This window comes from Nelumbo nucifera, chromosome 7, assembly GCF_055504915.1.
Source record: "Nelumbo nucifera cultivar China Antique chromosome 7, China Antique-T2T, whole genome shotgun sequence".
In the NCBI taxonomy this organism is placed as follows: domain Eukaryota; kingdom Viridiplantae; phylum Streptophyta; class Magnoliopsida; order Proteales; family Nelumbonaceae; genus Nelumbo; species Nelumbo nucifera.
The window spans coordinates 16,292,239-16,312,560 of NC_142655.1; the positions used below are offsets into that span (position 1 = coordinate 16,292,239).

The 20,322-nt window shown below is 37.1% G+C and overlaps 1 protein-coding gene across 19 annotated transcripts; it reads left to right on the top strand.

Moving 5' to 3' along the window:
- Positions 1–14: 14 nt before the first annotated feature.
- Positions 15–15,848, top strand: LOC104607809 (uncharacterized). Of its 19 annotated transcripts, none has more exons than XM_088891480.1 (9): positions 63–151; positions 278–335; positions 1,560–1,605; positions 2,075–2,178; positions 2,826–3,005; positions 4,568–4,713; positions 5,698–5,849; positions 9,534–9,609; positions 15,486–15,848. In XM_088891480.1, exons 7-9 carry the CDS (start codon positions 5,754–5,756, stop codon positions 15,680–15,682), a joined length of 369 nt encoding a protein of 122 aa, XP_088747606.1. In that variant the 5' UTR covers positions 63–151; positions 278–335; positions 1,560–1,605; positions 2,075–2,178; positions 2,826–3,005; positions 4,568–4,713; positions 5,698–5,753; the 3' UTR covers positions 15,683–15,848. The 19 variants fall into 19 exon arrangements, 18 of the variants coding, with proteins under 18 accessions (XP_088747603.1, XP_088747604.1, XP_088747602.1 ...); XM_088891472.1 differs by having other exon boundaries at positions 65–151; positions 4,568–4,680; XM_088891473.1 differs by lacking the exon at positions 2,826–3,005 and having other exon boundaries at positions 64–151; positions 4,568–4,680.
- Positions 15,849–20,322: the final 4,474 nt, after the last annotated feature.

Consider the following 20,322-nt stretch of genomic DNA (forward strand, 5'->3'; position numbering starts at 1 on the left):
CCCAAAAGTCCAAAATGCCCATGAATAATTTCCAAAAGACAGGGTATGCCCTTTTTTTAAACCCAAAGTTATCTCATTCGAGTCCTTTCCCTTTAACGACAAAGGGACTTGCCGCACTACCCACCCAACCGCTGCACCAGGTATGTTCAAGGTATCAAATCCTCACTTTCATCTTGTTTTTCTTGTTCATTTTCGAAAATCTGAGCTTTAACTCTTCCTAGATTGATTTTATAGGGTTTCCATTTAATTCTTCCTTATCCTTTCTTCCATTTTCCAGGCTTTCAATTTTTATTCAGACTGACGAACGCCTAACCACCGGTGAAGCAGCGGCAAAGGTGAGTTTACATAACCCCTTTTCTAGGGTTTCTTCTTCTTCTTCTTATTCACCGTTTTTAGTTCTCTATTTTTTGTTTGGTTTGTTTTCACTGTTGTTCGTCTTTCTGTTCATTTGGTTACGTTTATTCACAACCCCTGTCCTGAAAACCCAACAGTGGTCTACGAATGCAATGATTTGCACAGACGCTGGTTTTATTTGTTGCAAGATTATGGCATAGCTGCAATAAATGAAGAAAATTGTAATATCTGTAATCCATGTCGTAAAATCAGTATATCTGAGAAGAAAGAGAGTTGTGGATAGAACTCAAATTGACTGAATCAATGGGTTGCAGTCCAACCAGCCAACAACCCTGTTAAAATACCCCAAAAGAAAGGAATAAGGGGCAAAGGGGAAGTGTATCTTTGCTCCTACCCTTAAACTCTCTTTTTATTCCTCTAGACTCCCACTTTTTCATCCTAGAAGATGCTAAAGTTTTTTCAATTGAATATGTTTCAGTTATATTTCTGCAAAATTTGCAAAATTTACAGTGAAAACTTTGTTTTCTGGCCCATTTAAATGGAAACAAATGCAGTCTTAGCAGATCAAACAAAAAAAATGTGGAGCAATGTACTGATCTCTGCAACTGGAAAATTTGTCTCCATATGAGTTTTCTTTCTTCCTTTCTTTTTTTTTTTTTTTTTTTTTTTTTGTTACAGCTCTGTAAGAGCTTTTCCATAATTGATGTTGTAGGTTACCTTTTCTCTTTGGTCAGTATAATCAGTTTTTATGTGGACAATACTGTGTAGAAGTTGTTTTGTCAATTAGAATACCTTCCCTTCAGTTGGAGATATCTCGTCATATGATTTTGTTGTAATCTTTAAAGTTTGATTATGCAAAACACATAGCAACAAAAATAAAACATAATGAAGTCAGATAAATATGGTAGAACTAAAGATGGCACAAGAGTACTTTTTTTCTTTGGTCAGTCTAATCATAGCATGAAAGTTTATGCTTTTGTCTCTTTCATATGTTCCTTTGTGTGTTTTCTAATTCCATTACTGCCAAAAATGTACCAAAGGAAAACCAATTTGATTCATAGGATGTTGTCTATAACATTGTACACAGCCCTATGAACATAATAAATTAGATGCAATCTTAGTGCTCAAAATAATCTATCTTTTGGATCTCTCTCTCTTTTGCATGTGACCTTTCAGGTTCTAATATTGTTTTGATTTTATTGAAGCTTATGCAATAGCTGAAGGAAGACCTTTCGGTGTTGACTGGTTTTTGTAAGTCCATTGGAATAGTTGTAGGGTTGGGAAAATTATGGCACTTTGTAATAGTATTTATGTAATTTTCATTTAAAATATCAAGGGCAGATTTTGTTAAACTGAGATGGTGTAGTAATTATTCTTTAAGTTTGTGAAACGAATATATTAATGTTAAATTGGGATGGTGTGGATTGTGGAAAAATTTCTACTTGGATGCATATGGCTATTGCCCAGTCAGAGGTAGAATAGCCACTGTAAAATAGGAATAGCCAAGCAGAATTTGAAAAAAAAAAAACAGCAGAATTATGTGCAGACCCGGCCTTCTCTCCAATACTTCTCAAATTCTTAACTAGTGAAACAGAAGGTGGATTGATCAGACAGGTCTCTACATATATTCCTTCTTTAGCTAATGCTTTGCCCACTTCGGGAGCAAAACCACCTCCTAAAGAATGATCAGCAATACATTCATGGAGATGTATATGTGCAGGGACCATATCCATCTTCATGGGAAATGCGGTAATGCACATTCCAGCTGTTACAGTGAATAAAAGGGACTTGGGTGAAAATAGTCCATTGCAATATCTCACTCAGGTAGAGTTCAAATGTGCTGTTTCCATGCTTATTTGCCATGGCCTGTCTCTGTAACAGTGACAAGTAATAAATAGGCAGGTTTGAATTTATTAGTATTGTGAATATAATTATAATTTTTATTCTAATAATTATTAAGTACCTTAATTTTTATTGATTATTAAATATTTTATTACTTTTTAAGATATTATTTTGTTATTTATTAATTATTATATATTTTATTACCTTTTAAGATATTATTTTGCTAATTATTAAATATTTTTTTCATTGCTCCATGGAATTTATTTGTATTTTCAATATTATTTTAATTTTTAATAGTGTATCTTTAATTGTTTATTTTGTTATATATATTTTTAAACTTTAATGATTTTAATATTATTTATTGGTTAACAACTTTTTGGATGATAATGTATGAAATAGTGCTAACTGGATTCAAAATTACCAAATAGTCTGTTCTAGGGGTAAAATAGTAAAACCAAGCAATTTCAGATGTGGAGAATTGATCCAACACAAATAACAGTATCTATTCAGAGCCTCTAAAATGTAGAAAATCATCTATGCTGCTTTTTGGATTTTAGACACAAATAATATCTTTTTAACTTTTCAGATTTCAGATATCAGACACAAATAATATCTTTTTAACTTTTCAGATTTCAGATTTATCAAATGCCACCTAAGTAATTTTATTGGATCTGTTTGAAGAGACATATATGCCAAAGTAATTAACCCAAAGGTTGCCTTCTCTCTTTCCCTCACCGATAAGGTGCAGCAAAGTGAAGAATCGGCCCTTGTCCACTCCCATAATTTCCGCCATAGAAGTCTGTAAGAAGGTTTGTAAATCTTGCAAAAGCTTTGATTGCCTCTTACACTTCATGGGTTTTAATCTTTTATTCTTCTTCTTTTAGGAACCCTCAGATGGATGCATTTATAGTTTATTCCTGTGCCTTTCATTGCAATTTGTTTCTTTCATGATAGAATTCATTGACTAATGCGATTGAATAAAGCCTAGGTTCTGTATTTTCGTCTTTCACCTGCAACCAATTGTTATTCTAAAGATAAAACTTTGATTTTCTGAGAAATTTATTCTGAGCTCATGGATATTCTGATTTCCTTTTAGTTTATAGTTTTTTGTGCAATTTGTAGTGTTAAAACTTAAAAAGGGTGTGACTCTTAAAAGGGTGGAATGGGAGTTTCTTTATATTTGTTCTACCAATATATGTGAGAGTTCTTAATCTTAATCACATCATTTTCTTCTTATTGGGCTATTATTGATGTTTGTTTTTGGAATCTTATTATTTTAATTTTAATGAACAATAGGCCGAAAGACGGGGAAGGATTTTAATATTTCACCAAGCATAGCAATTCTTTTGTAATGTTGCTATTATCTTCCAGTCGCTTTTCTCTCTCAATATTTGGCTACAGGGCCAAAAATAGAAAAAATGGTTGATCATTTGAACTTTTTTCCAGTGCTTTAAAAGGCATGAGAGGCATACGCTTGGAGGCACGACTCTAGGCAAGGTGCCCCCAAAACGCCCTGAGGCGAATGCCAGAAGCGCTGATACCTCTGGGGCGTACGCCTCACGCGCCTCATGCACATTTCATATAAAAAGATAGAAAAAAATCAAAAAAGAAAAAAAAAAGGAAAGGAAAAGAAAGGGAAGGGAAAAGAAAGAAAAAGAAAAAAAAAACATAAAAAGAAAGAAAAGAAAAGGGAAGGGAAGGGAAGAAAATCAAAAGATAAAGAAAGTGGGTCGGGGACTTTGTCCCCGGGGCTGGGGGGCTTCACCCCCCTGACCCCCTAGCCCCCCTTTTTCAATGCAGCCCAATTTCAACTAGTGCTATGCATCTTCATTCTTCTTATTATAAAAGATTTTTATTAAAATATCGAAAAATGAGATCCTCCTTCCTCTTCTTCCTCCTCTTCCTTCCTCTTCTTCTTCCTCCCCTTCCTCCTCATCCCCCTCCTCTTAAGGAGGTTTACACCTCTTAGGTTCTGAACTATGCCTCACGCCTCTAGGTAGTGGAATGCCTCATGTCATGCCTCCACGTTTTAAAACATTGTTTTTTTTCACTATCAATCCTTCGGTTGATTCCAAAAATTCATAGGGTTATTGGAATTATAAAAGGAGTGTGATTTCTATTCTCATTATGTTAAGAGTATATATTGCATTTGTTTTGTGTCCTTGACTCCTTGCTTAAGAAGAATGACATGAGGAAAGCTTGTTGATGTTGCAGTAACAAAACTAATCTTCTGAACAATTTGCAAGTATAATAGGGATTAGGGTTCTCCTTAAGTACTTATCTATTTCATTGTTTATCTGGTTTCCTTATCTAGAGAAATTATTATTTAATATGATTACAATTTTAATGTGCAGAACTTGATATTTTTCAGGTTAACTTTTCTATTCCCAGAGATGCCTTCATTGACTTCATCTACAACAACAATTACTGCCTCGGCTATACCAATCCAGAAGAATCTTTCTGCTTCAAATAATAGACCTCTAAGTACATGGATTTCCTTTTCCCTCTGTTATTAATGTAAGGATATATTGGTAATACATGTTTGGAAATATGTTAGTTTTCAAAAAGGGGAAATTACTCAAATTTCCCCTATACTTTCTGAAATTACACTCCATCATAGAATTTCCACTAAATTACACATGAAAGCATGTAATGCCAAGAAAACCCTTTCAATTAAATGACAAAAGATGCTTCCATGCAATTTATGTTCGAAAAACACCTTTTTCTTATAGATTCTGAAAGTACCTACTGTCACATCTAGAATCCAAGTATTCGATTGCTGCTTATCATCAAACACAAACAAGGTCAAACCTCTGAGGATCAATTTTTCTTCATAGGAAATTGTCCTTCCCTTGTTAAAACGGATCTCTGACTCTTTCTCTACACTGACTCTTTTTTTGTTGAAATCGATACTCCTTTTGTAGTTTGTTTGGATTTTCTATATTTTCAGTAACAAAGGCTTCAATAGTTAATGCTTTATACACCTAGGCAAGATAAGGACATTTTTGTCTCTTAAAACCTAAGCTTGCAAAAGCGAAGTACTTCTTTATTTATCAAAATTTCTAAAACTAACATGATGGGATTCTTTTGGCCCATGTGATGGATAGCTAACAGAAGGAGGTCAATGCTAAACAAGCATACATGATAGGGGATGCTTAAGCCTGTTTTTGAAAAGTAGGGGAAGTTTCAATGTGTTTTAAAGGAAACAAATTTGTAATGGTCTATCAACTTTTAAAGGAAACAAAAACGAAGACCTTTTTTAAGTATACAAGATAAGATTAAATGAATGTACCCTTTGAAATAAATAGGTCAGTCTTTATGGTTACCAATATTATTAACATATTTAATTTAACCTGATTTTAAATGCATATTGTTTTCTACAGTACTTAACCGATCTGTCTCACTCCTATGTTTATTGAATTTGGGTCATAAATCATCTGAGTTCTCTTCTAAGTTGTGATGGTTTCTGAATGTAAATATTCAAATGGTTTCTGAATGTAGGCAAAGTAAGAAATCAGTGCAATGGGAGGATTCAACTTACTGGATCTGGTCAAATAATGTTGGGGATATGTTCAAGACCATTTCAAATTAGAACTCCCATCACACATGGTAGTCAGAAGCAAAGTGCTGTAGTAGTTTGTTCTGCTGCTTTGGTAAGTTGTTTGTTCATTATTTTTGAAGTCTACTTGTATTGGCTTTCGACTTTCCTTCACCTTTTTTCCTAAGCTTTCTTTTGATTTCTAAACAAGAATTGTAATGGAATAGACCTATGGTCTTCTGCCAAGGCTTTAGACCCTTTTCAAAATAGCTATCTTGGAACTATTTCTTTTGGCGTTCTTTCTCAAAAGAACTAACTTCTCTAGCAGCTTCTTCACCAATCTTTGTCCTAGCAAGTGCTGCCAAGGTGATGTTTTATCAGAAAACAACACCATGTATATCATCATCATCTAGGTCTTGTTTCAACTATATGGGATTGGCTATATTCATGTTTTGCATTCCATTCTGTTCTATGCCATATTTAATTTTAAATTATGAGCCCTTATATCATTTCATACTACTTCAAATCATGTCCATTTTGGTCTGCCCTTAGCTCTTCTAACCCCTTAAACTTGTCACAGATTTATTCTTTTTACAAGTTCTGTAGATAGTCTTCTCTGCATATGACTAAATCATTCTAGTCTACTTTCCCTCATTTTATTACTTATCACCCATTAGGGCTACTTCTAGGTTCCTACAAATGAATTCATTTCTAACCTTGTCTTTTCTGGTTTTCCCATTCATCCATCTCAATATTTACATTTCTATCACACTGATTTTTTTTTGGATATGTTGTTTCCTAACTGCCCAACACTCTACTCCAAATGGTATTACTGGCTTACAACTGTTTTACAAAATTTTCCTTTTAGTCTTAGTGTTATCTGCCTACCTCATAGGACTCCAGATGCAACTTCAGAACATGTTCTTTTGTCTATAACTTTAGTTTCTTAATTTTGTTTAATAATTTGGAACAAGATAATAATTTAAAAAGGTGTGCCTATGCTTCTTTTGTCATTTCATAAAATATCATTCTATATTTTGCATATTTTACTATTTTTCCACCATGTCTATAATTTTTACAATATTTTCATACGATATTTCCGACATGATTCTTATATTTGGATGACCGCGATTTCTACAAACATCGACATTTAAAACCTTGGATAGTTCCTCCCAGAAAACCTCCCTAAGATTTGAAACTGTTGGTCCATAAACATTTGTAACTTGGATAACATTGCCATCATGAAGCTTCAGAACTAAAGATATTGAGAAATTTCCAATTCTGCTAGAAACAAGGCTACAAAATGAAGGATCCCAAAGACTCAGAAGGCCCCCTGCACTCCCAGAAGCTGCCAATGCCTTCCATCTAACCTGACCTTCCCCCCAAACACTTCGGATAATAGCAGCATCTAACTTCTCCAACTTTGTTTCTTGGAGCAGGACAATCTTCGACTTCGACATTTCAGAGAGTCACGAACCACCAATCTTTTCCTTCCCGAACTCAAACCTCTTACATTCCAAGATAAAATTTTTAACTCCATGGAGAACACTTATCAGAATACAAGCAACCCCCCACCTCAAACCTTCTTAGACCCCCTTGCTGCCCCTTCACTACTCCCCGCCTTGTCATTCAGACCCCAAGTAAGTCTCATCATTTCTCTATTTCTCTTTGAGTTGGTTCCTCCTTTTTTTGCCGCCATTTTCCCCCTCTCCATAAGAACTCTTTGTTCAATCCCTTCCAAAAATTTAACTGTTTCAACTTCCATCCCCTCCATTGAAACCCCCAGAAAATTTCCCAGACCCAAGAGCTTTGATGTAACCCAAGAGGAGGGATTAGCATAAATATTACTGGACTTACCTTCCTGGCCCGCCAAGGAATTTGTTTTGTCCTTGTTTCCCTTCAGGTGAGCTTCTTCACTCTGCTTCATCAAGTCAGGGCTTCTCCCACTTCTCTCCGTCTCTTTGGATTGATTTAGACTATTGGCCATATTATCTATTTGTACCTCAGACCCCATCACTGCAATAGGTGCCACCACCAGCAGATTATCTTCCGCAGGTACCTAAGGAAGAAGCTGTTGTTGCCGCCGCTGGTGTTCAGCCTCCGGCGAACTCTCCGAACCAGGGGGACGAGAGGGGAGAGGCGAATCTGGCTGAACATCTCTTCGGTTCTCAGAGTCCGATGACAAAGAGACTGGCTCATCTGCAGTCTCGAGCCCCATCATCTCTGTTTGCTTAGGAGGTTGGCTGACCCAGGTCGGCTCTAACTGAACCAGACTATTGAGTTTCTGTCTGCCAATGGACCACCTTGGTTCACTGGCAGATTTTGAGTTTCTGTCTGTCTCCCTGAATAGGGATACACCAGAAGTTCTCTCTCTCTCTCTCTCTCTCCTTCCTTCCCTCCGTATGAGCGATCTATCTCTTTGCTGTTCTCCCTAGCAAGAACCTTACTTGCTTTCCTTCATATTCTTCATCTCTAATCACCCCACAAAGTCCACCACCACATCCTAAATTAGTAGGGCCCTAACCTGTCTTACATCAGTATAGATGTTACAAATATATTTTTTCTTCTGCCTCTGGATCTTTGGATGGAAATGCCGTGGAACATCTTTTTTTTTTTTTTGATCAATAACACTTTCATTAATCATCAGTAGAAAATTTACAGGAGGAAGACAAACACACTTATCTTCCAAGAGTCACTAAGAGCCTCATAAGAGAAAGAAAAAAGAAGAAAAAGAGAAAAGAATACACTAAAGTTACAGCTTAGCCCAAAACAGTGAATCCCTTTCTGCCCCTTGTTTAGCTAAACCGTCAGCTAGGGAATTAGCCGATCTTTTAACCCAACATGTCTTAACTTCCATCTCCCGCACCAGCCACATGAATTTCCTCCTCTCATTGTTATACTTCCATAAACCATTTTGATCTTTAGTCAGCCATCCTATCACCACCTCTGAATCCCCTTCAATTATGAGTTTCTTGATGTTCAACTCCTTAGCTTTCCGGACTCCTTCCATAACTGCAAGGATCTCAGCTCTAAGGGAGTCACCCACTCCAATCGTGGAACATCTTTCCTTGATGGATCTTATGTCCTTGGGACAAATAAGATGTTTTATATGCCAAAGGACTTATTTAATGTTTGGAAACTAAAGGGAGAAAATGTCAAAATGAATTTCTATGGTCAACCTTGTTTGCAGCTAACATGGGATTGTTGAGGGGAGGTGTTCATGTTGAATTGAATAGGAGGTGCCATTTGTATTCAAATTGTATGATTCAATTCATGAATTGTATATTGCAAACTCACTACAGCTTTGCCAAGATTGTGATGTTTCTCATAATATGTCGATAGACATTGGCATGGACCTATTGATTTTTCAAGTTTTAATGTTTTGTACAACTTGAAGTGGTGCTAAATGATATAAAGGTTGATATTTTACAATGGATATGACACTGAAAAGAACAGAATGGCAAAATAGAATTCATGTAACTTGCTCCATATAGTTGGGACAAGGCTTAGATGATGATGATGTTTTGTGCAACTTGTGTGTTCCAAATTCTTGCGTTTTGATTCCAATGTTATGAGCTGGAACCTGGAAGCCAAAGCCATGTTGCCTAGATACACTGGCTTAACACTCATAAAAAAGAAAACATACACTGGCTTATCAAAAAATGATCCACTGGGTTGAGTTATCAAGTGACAGGTCAAGAAGTATCTAGGTTTGTGTTGTAACTATTTATTGATTTACACTAATACAACGAAATTTTCAAGGTAAACTTAAATTTGATTAGAGTTGTCTTCCTTGCAGAATGCAAGATGTGGTGCAGAGCAAACTCAAACCATTACACGTCAATCACCAACAAGTACAATAACACCAATTCAAGGTAATACAGGTTCCCTGAAGTTTGTTCAATGAATCTCATTTTGAGCTTTGTCATAATTTGATTTAATTAAGATCAGTGAGTTAAACCAAGTGATTAAAATCTAAATATCTTGTGCCTTTTAAGCTCCTTGTCAAAATCCATCAAAGGCAAGTTACCAACTGGTTTGGATGGTAAGGTCTTTGATTGCTTGTAGCAGAGACTTGGGATCAATTCCCATCTTCACCTGGGTAGGGCTGTTATGGGTGTAGGGATGGACTACCCCCATTGTGTATCCCTATAATAGTAGTATTGAATTAAAAAAAATGGAATCCATAAAATGGCAGTCTGTCCTCTCATGCCGCATGCCTTCATTATTTTTGGGTTTTTTTCCCTTTTACTCCTATATTTCTTTTTGATCAGCAAAGAAATTCATTTATTAATTTAAATATTTGAAATTAAGTTGCAACAATGCCCAAAATAAGGATGGTCTATCAGCTCCCTGCTTGGCTGACACATCTACCAACCCATTAGCTTCACTTTTAACCCATCTAAAAGTAGAGTTAAATCTCTTTGCAAGTTGATCAATCTGTCTAAAAGTGAATCTGAGTTTCCAAGTTGCTGACTCAATTTGCTTTGCCCATGTTATGATCAGAAGGGAATCTCCTTCAATTTCCAACTCTCTTGCCCCTAATTGTTCAGAAAGCTTCAATCCTTGCAACAATGCTTTTGATTTAGCCTGAATCAAGTCACCAAAACCAATTGGTCCTGAGAACAAGGCCATTACTACTCCTTGATGGCTTCAAAAAACTCCCCATATTCCTGCTCTTCTTGGGTTGTCAAATGAACTACCATCAAAGTTTAGATTCAGTTTATTTAAACCTAGTGGTTTCCACTTCATTCTTTTAATTTCTCTATGTGGTTATGAGTGTGCTACTTCTCTCCAATTTCTTAAGAAGTCATCCGTGGGAATACCCTTGAACAGTTCCAAGGTTTTAACCCAATGTACTGATCTGATTTTAATGGCTTCAATCACCTCCTCTAAGGATTTACATTTTTCATTGAAGATCCTCTGGTATCTCTCTTCCCAAATAGACCAAACCACAACTGCACATACTACCTTCCACATACATCCTCTTTTCTTCTGTTGCCTTAGGAAAGTTGGGTTGAAAAGGCTCACTATGTTTTGTAGGAGATCCCATTTGCAACCAAAGAGAGAATAGAAATAGTCCCAAATACAAGAAACAAATGAACAAGAGAGAAGTAAGTGAGAATGGGTTTCACTACAAGCCTTGCAAAGAATACACATATGCACATGTTTGGCCTTATTTTTTGTAGCATGTCACAGGTGTTTACCTTCCCTAGGAACATTTCCCAGCAAAGAGATTGTACTTAGGAGGAATTGACTTACACCATATTTCTCTTACAGGGAAGTTTACCCCCACACTATCCAAATGACCTTGTATGTTGAAGAAAGAACAAGAAAACAAGCCATCCGAAGCTGGATGCCAAATTCTATTATCAAGGCCATTTTGGTCTAGGTAAAACCATTTCCAACTTTGACAAAAGGGCAAGGAGAGAATCACACTCATTGTCTCTCAAACCCCTTTTGAACCCTAAGTCCCAATTTAACCTAGTTTCTGAGGGTATAACTACCCTAACTATAGTTTCAGCCTTTAGGTTTGACAGAGAGTAAAAGTTAGGGAATTGCAAGCTAAGTGGTTGATCTCCAAGCCAAAGGTCTTCCTAGAATAAGATCTTGTTCCCACGCCCAACATTCAGACAAATGAAGTTAGTAAATAAAGGCAAGATTTCAAAGATTGCTTTCCAAGGGGAATTTGAAGCTGCATTAGCTGCTACTTTTGCATCCCAGTTATTGTCCGTTACACCATGAATGCTTTCAATGACCCCGTGCCACAATCGATCTTCCTCATGGGGAAACCTCCACAACCAATTTCCTAGCAGAGTTGTATTCATCTTCACTAAGTTCCCAACCCCTAGCCCTCTCTGCTCCTTAGGCCTCAAACTTGTCCCCATTTTACTAAATGGTCTTCTTCCTCCTCTCTTGGCTCCCATAAGAAATCCCTCATTATCTTCACTAGTTGTCTAGCTAATTTTGCTGGGATCCTAAAGGTGGACAAGAAGTAAGTGAAGGGATGGGAGATCCATCATATGGATAGCCGAACCCTGCATGAAGGTTGGGCGAAATTTCAAAAATTTCTTTACTCCCATCTGGGAATCCTATTCCCAATTTATAAAACTGCATTTTCAAGGTTCGTTCTTGTAACCAAATCGGACCAAATCTGAAACCAAGATTAGGGAGGGATATACGTGATATGGAATCCACGCAAAAAGCTCCTCCCAACGTAGGTGTTCACACCCAAAGAGTGTACCAAATCCTTCCTCTACTGAAGATGACACAACTTAGGATGAGGTAGGATCAACGGGTAGTTCTTCACCAAGAACTTGTGATTCTTCAGCAAGAATCGAATGGGGTAGTGAGCATAGCTTCAAATTGTTTCTTCCAGCAAGAAACAATATCAAGATCAAATCTTGATCAGATCCAAGAACTGGAGATCGAACAGGGTAGGGCGGCAAGAGCAGGAAGAAAAAGAACTGAAGGCAAGATCAGTCCAATTGACTTGTCTTCTCTCTGTGTTGTGTATGGTGTCTTTTCAGGTCCACCCTGCTCTCTATTTATAACCTTAAAGAGACAACCTCCTAATCTGATTAGGAGTTTCCTGATCCAAATCTTTATTTGGATCTGGACTCTTTAAGCGATAAGGATAATCCCTTATCTTATCTGCAGTTCAAAGTCAACTTATTCCTAATCAAATTAGGAGTTTCCTTATCCAAATCTTTATTTGGATCTAGACTCTTTAAGTGGATAAGAGTTATCCTCTTATCCTTATCTGCTGATCCAAACCCAGATCTGCCCCTATTTAATTAATCCAATTAACCCAGTTCGAAATGGGCTTTTAGGCCCATTAAGCTATCAGGCTCACTTCCTTTTAATGCTGGCTAGCTTGTCTCTCTTTGTATGGCGTGGGACCCTAACATTGATCTACACATCAGCCACATGGGTTCAGCCTAGTCTCTGTTACAAGGCCTGGCCGAATTCACTGCTGAATACAATGAACCCCTGAGTCCATCACCATGGGCTCTTAATGGGCCCAACATTTACACTAAATGGTCCTTGGGTCCAGCCATCTTATGAAGGCCCAAGGACTATGGGCAGATGCAAGATTAGCCCATCAGGTATAGCCCTCAATGGTCTTACACTTAACCTCTCAGCCCTTAATGATCAAACACTGCCCGACAAGAGAGGACCTCTCCCTTGACTGCAAGGTACAGTGCTGCACTCTCCACTCACATGGATCCCGGGAATTAAAACTTTTTGCAAACATTTTGAAACCATAATATATATATGTATATCTCTATATAAATATGTTTTGCAAAAACAAATTTCAACGGTTGAAATCAACTGCCGACAGTTTAGGTTTCCATCAGAGAGAGTGCATCCCCGATCATTCACTTTGTCCGACAAAGGGGTTGATCCTGTCACTATGATCACCCACTCAGATAAATTCTCAGATTGTCTCAACATACCCAGGTTTTGACCCCCTCTAAGGATTTCACTGATTAGCACATCAAAGACAGCCCAATCCGGCATCTAGTGTAGTATCATAATCGAGTTTAGGGGTCAGGTGTAGCATTCCAGTTTTACCCATCTATCTCCAAGGTCTAGGGCAATAATGGAATTTTGGTCCGATTCAGGGTTTCAAAAAAACCCACACTGCATGTACCTCAGGTCTCACCCTAGTAGCTGAGACAAGCTATCCCAACCAACTTGGCAGTACACTAGTGTCAGCCTTGGCAGGATAAATCTCCCCAGATCTATCCAACGGCTGTGAAGGTTCTAAATTAACACGAGTCTCATGTGTCCAGTTTAAGGGTATTACATAGAAACACACCACAATAACATGAATCAAATGTGTACTTTATTCATTTACAATAAATGTCATAATGTACATTTTGCTGATTGGAGCTAAGGGCATACACTGTCTAACAGTAAGGTGGACTTGATCAATGTTATTTCTCTTCCGCATGGCTAACTTCCTATTGAATCTCTCTATGACTGGTTTCCAAAAGCCTTCATGTTTTGGATCACAACCCAATGACAGACTGAGGTACTCTAATGTTACTTAACTCCTGCGCACAACTCTTTCCCCAATTCACCTTTAATTTAGAGGTCCTTTGAAACTCTTCCACTAAAATTTTGCAAATTCCTCAAACTGTAATCACCAACCTCCTCGCAAAAAAATGATAATATCATCTGCAAATTGCAAGTGAGTTACCACTACCTCAGATCTCTGAACTCTCCAACCTTTGATGAGACCTTCTTGATCATCCTTGATGGTTTTCCTACTTAGAACCTCAACCATAAATGTAAACAAGAAGGGAGAGATAAACTCCTTGCCTTATTACTCTCTTTGTTGGAAAGGAATCCTTAGCCACTCAATTAATTAGAATTGAGAAATGCACCGAACTAATACAACATTTAATCCACTTTCTCCATCTTTCTTCTAGACCAATTTTCTCCAACAAGCATAAGAGGAATGACCAATCCACCATATCATACTCTTTCTCCAAGTCCAGTTTACAGATTATGCCTTGCCCTCCTTGTTTCATCTTTGTTGCCACACACTCATTTGCAACTAGGATTTGGTCCACTATTTGTTTCCCTACAACAAAGGCCCCTTGGTTTTGGGACATTACCAAGGATAGAACAGTCTTTAGCCTTCTTGCCAAGACTTTTTCAATGATTTGATAAAGGCTAGCAATAAGACTTGTAGGTCTGTAATCCTTGGGGGTTTTAGCATCTTTCTTCTCGGGTATTAGGGCTAGGAAGGTTGAATTTGCTCTTGGTGAGATTTTCCCTTTTTGATGAAATTATGCAAGTACAACCACTAAGTCATCCTTTTTGATTTCCCAGCAATTCTGATAGAAAGCCACCATCAGGTCTTGGGGCTTTTGACCTTTCCATATTGAAGAACGCTTCATGGACCTCATCCTCACTGAAGGCTCTTTCCAGGAAAGTAGCTTTATGAACTGGCACTTTGTGTCCTTGTCCCAATTCAAGTCCCCTAAATTCATAGTCATTTCTTCTAGGGTTGCATCAATCGATTTAAAATGGTTAACAAAGCCCTTCTCAATTTCCTCCTTTGAAGTTATTATCCGGTCTTCACTAACAATGCTAGAGATTATATTCTTCATTCTTCTCCCATTTGCCAAAGCATGAAAGAATTTTGAATTTCCATCTCCATCCAGTAACCACTTACACTTTGCTTTTTGCCTCAAAGAAATTTCTTCCTTAGACTTTCCTCTTGCTGCACTTTCAAATTCCATCTGTCTGATCTGTCTTTCAAACCACATTCTCTTAGGTTCTCTTTTTGGTCTATTTCCTCTATCCTTTTAGCAATTTCCTCCTTTTTCTCTTCTAATCTCCCAAACTCTTCTCTTTTTGGTCTATTTCCCTTTTACTTGTATATTCCTTGTTAACAAAGCTTCATTCCTTGTATATTCCTTGTTAACAAAGCTTCATTCCGATTGGTTGGCTACACATTTTTGTTTTGTTATTCCACTTTATAACTCAATTAATAGAAAAAAAAGGATGATTTAGGGATTGTTGAAGTTGATTTGCAGGCAAATCAATATTGGGTGGGTAGAAAGTTGATTTGCAAGGATTCATGTAGCTTCAAATATGTTCAAGTACCCAATAAAGGGTTGGCCTTAATCTTGAAGTTTTACCCACTAGAAATGATTAGTTGATAATTCTATTTTTACCATGAATAGTTAATCTTTCCATCCTCAGTGTCTAATTTGTTGCTGAATTTTAGGCAAGGAAAAGGCACCTGAACTTGATGATGGTGGGACTGGATTTCCACCTCGTGATGATGGAGATGGTGGTGGGGGTGGTGGCGGTGGAGGAGGAGGTTGGTCAGGAGGATTCTTCTTTTTTGGTTTTTTGGCATTTCTAGGGTTTTTGAAGGAGCAAGAAAGCGAGGGGCCTTACAGGGACGATAGGAGAAAATGAGCGGATAATTTGATGTTTCTTTCTCTGTTGTATCGACATTAACTATTATATTGTGTTATTGGACACAAAGAACCTATATGAATTTTCCTACACTTTTTTTTTTTGGTAAAGACGTGAATTTTCCTACTATATCCTCAAGTATGGTAAATCTAATCGTTCCACCAAATCCATTGATTTGCATTATATATATCGTAATATGTATCTTTAAAATTGCCATGCAATACTAAAGATGCCGATATTTTGAACCTATTCTTCCCAAAAATCTTATTGAAATGTTTTAGCACCAGAGGTTTAGTAACTTCCCTTTTTAGGGGTAAGCAGTAGCTTTTCCTTTATTAAAGTGGCATCTCACATCACTTGTTTAAGTGTTCAAACAGTATAGGCTTGTAGTTATCTATTATAGTTTTCTGCCAATCTTCATTAAATATATATATGTTGCTAAAAATATTACATCGAGCTCAATCGCAATGCATTTATGAATATTTGTTAAAATGTTTCCTGGTTTATTTTTCATTGATTCACATTTCAGAAGGTATACTACTTTTATTAAGATTTCGTAAAGATAGTTGCGACGTGTTAAAATAATTCATGCACCCTACATTTTAGATACATTTTATAATTGCGAACAATGAAAATTGACAAGTATTGGTATTTGGCAAATACATACAAAAGCAACAGATACGATCATTCGAAGGCCCTCTTCAAGGGGGGGTGTGCACGAAAGTGCATCTTCCCAAACTATTGTGGGATTAAAATGTCCTTACGAGCACACAAAACATGTTTACCTAGATAAACATGTTCACGAGACCTAAATTTAGGAGCATGGTTTTTAAAACCGATCCAGTGACCGATCCGGTTAGGGGTTTGCTTACCGGGTCGAACGTCCGACCATTTGACCCAAATGGTTGGCTTGTTCTGACAAAAAATAAAAAAATTAAAAAAATTGAAAAGTGGTCAAAACCGTTAGAACAATTAACCGGTTGGTTCAGCGATTTGTTGACCAAAATCAATGATTTTAGAAAAAACGGAATTGGTCAGGTAACTGATTCCCGGTTTTTCCGGTCCGACCGTCTGGTCTGATCCAGTTTTGAAAAGCATGTTTAGGAGTCCAATATATTCAGGAGGGGCTCCTTCTTCAAGGTCCTGAACTCCTGGTTAAAACTTAAAACCCAAAAACTACAAAACCAATTTGAATTCCCATTTAAAACCAAGTAATTACGAAACCAATTTATCCTCTTTATTTCCTCCCTTTTTACAATAATATCTATTGTCCCTCTTACATAAAACAAATCCGCCTTTCGTCTTCAATGACATATATAGATGATCTTGTGCTACATATCCCAGATAAAAATAATAAACAAATGAAATAAACTATGAAAAACTCACAGTCACACATGTTTTTAACTTTCTATGGTGTAACAGCCAAAATCGTGGCTGTTACATGAATATGTGGATTTTTTAGACTTTAATATGAAATTCATGCTTAAGAAAATTATGGATAATTATAATTAAAGAAAATTCCACTTTAATACCTAAACTTTGGGGTAGTGTCAGGTTAGTACCCAAACTTTTAAACGTGTCACTGCAGTACTTAAACTTAAAGTGTCAAGTTGGTCCCTGCCGTAAACTAAACTGATCATCAGTTAAATTATCCGTTGAAAATGTCAAAACTTCAAAACTACCCTTCAAAAGAAGATACTGTTCATTGTCTTTTACGTTGAGATTGAACCGGTTGAGGTATTTGAGATTCTAAATTAGATACAACTCATGAGATTAACCTTGAAAGGAAACCCCAACTTCTTGTCATCTATTGTTCTAATTCTGAAGGAAACTTGAATTCGATGATCGGATACGCTAGAGTTTTGGAGGCAATCGCAGTGAATGGTGAATCCAAGTTTCTAATCACCGAGAAAGGAGATATTGTTTGAACTAATACGTTTAATGAGGTCCGAGACGGATTCGAGTGCGATTGAAGCTAGACTCTCTTGCCTGATTGCTGTATCCATGCCGAGGCAAATTAATTTTTTGCATCTGGTTTCGTAACTCAGGTTCAATGTTTGATTTTTGTTTCCGGGTCGTGTGAGAACTCTGGGAAGGGAAAAGGATGTGGAAGGAAGAGGCCAGGTCTAATGGGTAAAGCTTTTAATGGGAAAGAGACAAGTTGTCGCAATTGCTGAAATTGTGTTGATTGTAATTCCCCACGGTTTGCTTTAATTTGACCTTATTGATGATTCCAGAAGGACTGAAAGAGATTGGAATCCACACAGCCAGATATTGGGTAATGGTTTGACTACATCGACCCGAAAGAGAAAATGAAGTTCTTTCTTCAAAAGGACAATCAAAACGAGGTGGAAAATGCTTTGGAGCAAGTCTGAAATTGAAACGCAGGAGTACGAGTAGAATAGAAGGACACATTGAGGTCTTTGGTTTCCGTGTAATAGTTTTTTGGAGTAAACTATCAAAGAATAAAATCATCAACCATCGGTTCAGGAATTTAATGGAATTAAATTTAATTAAAATAATAATAAAAAATAATTATGTTTCAGAAGGAAGGCCTAAGGCCATACAAGTTGCAGCGGGGAACAAAAATGAAAAGAAGAAGAGAGGAGAAAGAGAGTGAGAGAGGTGGGAGATGAAGGGGTAGCTGCTGCCTCTGTTCATTTCAAAGGAAGGAAGGTGAATAGTGCCAAACAGTAGATTTCTGTCCCCGTTTGAATGAGATAGTTTGGTGTTTATTCTTCCCGTTATGGTTAGAGGTGGGCCTACCATCTAAAGTTAGAAGACAATGAGTTTATTAGTCCAGAATTTCAAACACTTCAATCAGTTCAATCTCAAGGTAGAAGATAATGAATAGTGTATTTTTTTGAAGGGTAATTTCAACATTTTTAATAAATAACTGATAATCAGTTAACGGCAGTGATCAACTAAGACACTTTCTGAAAGTTTAAGTACTATAGTGACGCATTTGAAAGTTCAGGTAGTAATTTAACACTACCCTAAAGCTCAGGATACTAAAGTTGAATTTTTCCTTGTAATTATTAAGGAAATATGACTATGGAGACTAGGAAACCACCCTAGGATATATGTTCTACTTAAAACAAGCCATCACCTAGGTGACTAGGCGACAAGGCACCCCTTCTGTCTAATACCCCCATCTAATACCTATTTTCTCCTTATATACTTGTAATATTGTCATATAATTATAAAAAAAAACATTATTATATAATGATCTCTAAATATGTCAATTTAACAAATAAGATGGTTTATTGTCAAATTTCATGTTAAATGTATAGCTATCAAATATAATAGGGTATTATTGGGTCAGACCTAATAGTGTCGATTAAAGGACCTTATGGGGTTTGGTTCAGAACTGGTTTTGCACATTTACTTACTGGTTTGAGACTGGGTTTACCATCCACTAGGGTTGCAACTTGGGTGGGTTGAAGTCAACCCAGGCCCAACTTGAGCTAAATCCAAGTTAGTTGGGGTTTGGTCTCGGGCTCGGGTTGGACCAGGCCAAGTTAGTTGGGCTTGCACGAGTTGGTCGGGTTTGAAGGAATTTATATATAGTCATCTTTTATTAGTTTTTATGGCCCAATTTAAGAGTAGAATTGATTGAATATATGTACAAATGTACTTATACATATAAACAACCTTATCCCAACATATGAACATAATACATATGTATGTATTTGTTCAGGTGGGCTCGGGTTGGATTGGGCTCAGGCTACTTAGATCTCAACCTAAGCCCAACACAAGTTAAGGTCAGGCCTGAGTTTTCTGACCCAGGCCCAACCTGCAGCCCAAAAATTCGGGCCAACTCATGCAAAAGCTTGGGTTGGGCCTGCTCAAGTTGCACCCCTACCGTCCACCTTGACCTGGACCAACCTGATAGATTCTCTCTCTCTCATGATTTCTGTGGTTTTGGTCTCATATATCAATATCCTTGGATGCAAATTTTGTAAATTTGAATGCATAAGCTGCCTATCTCAAGATCTTTATGAATCAGTAATTACTAGTTATGTTTTTGCAGTCACTGCTTTAGACCGCTCGAATGCGGAAGATGCATTACTTCCAATTCCAAGGATTTACGACTTTCGTGATAACAAGAAGTTAAGCACAGGCTCTCAACATAGATGCTGAAACCTTTGTGTTGATTAAGAGAGAAGTCAAGCCTGGGGATAGCAGTGGAAGCTTAGCATAGCCTAACTAGAACAGAAGACACATGTTATTTTCATCATTACAAATTTTGATTAGTGGGTATTGCTGAAACAGAAAGATTGCAGCAGAAGCCACCGTATTTTCTCATTCTGTATTCTGTGATGCATTAGTTATTCTTTTCTGTTGATTTATCTGCTTATTGTTTTAGTTTATGCAGTTGACAAGGAAAATATTGCAGCAGATACTGTTACAATATGCATCGAGGACCGCCTTAGGTCATTAGGAAAGTTGCCCACAGATGAATTCAAGTCTTAAGGTTTTTGTATTAACATGAATGGTTTGGAAGCCATCATGTTTTGTTTTTTTTTTTTGCACTTCTTGATAACTATATATATTTTAACTTCTGATGACCAAGCTCAATTGGTTTGGTTTCAGTATCCATTGCTGATTGATTATATCTTCTTCACCAGATTAAGGCA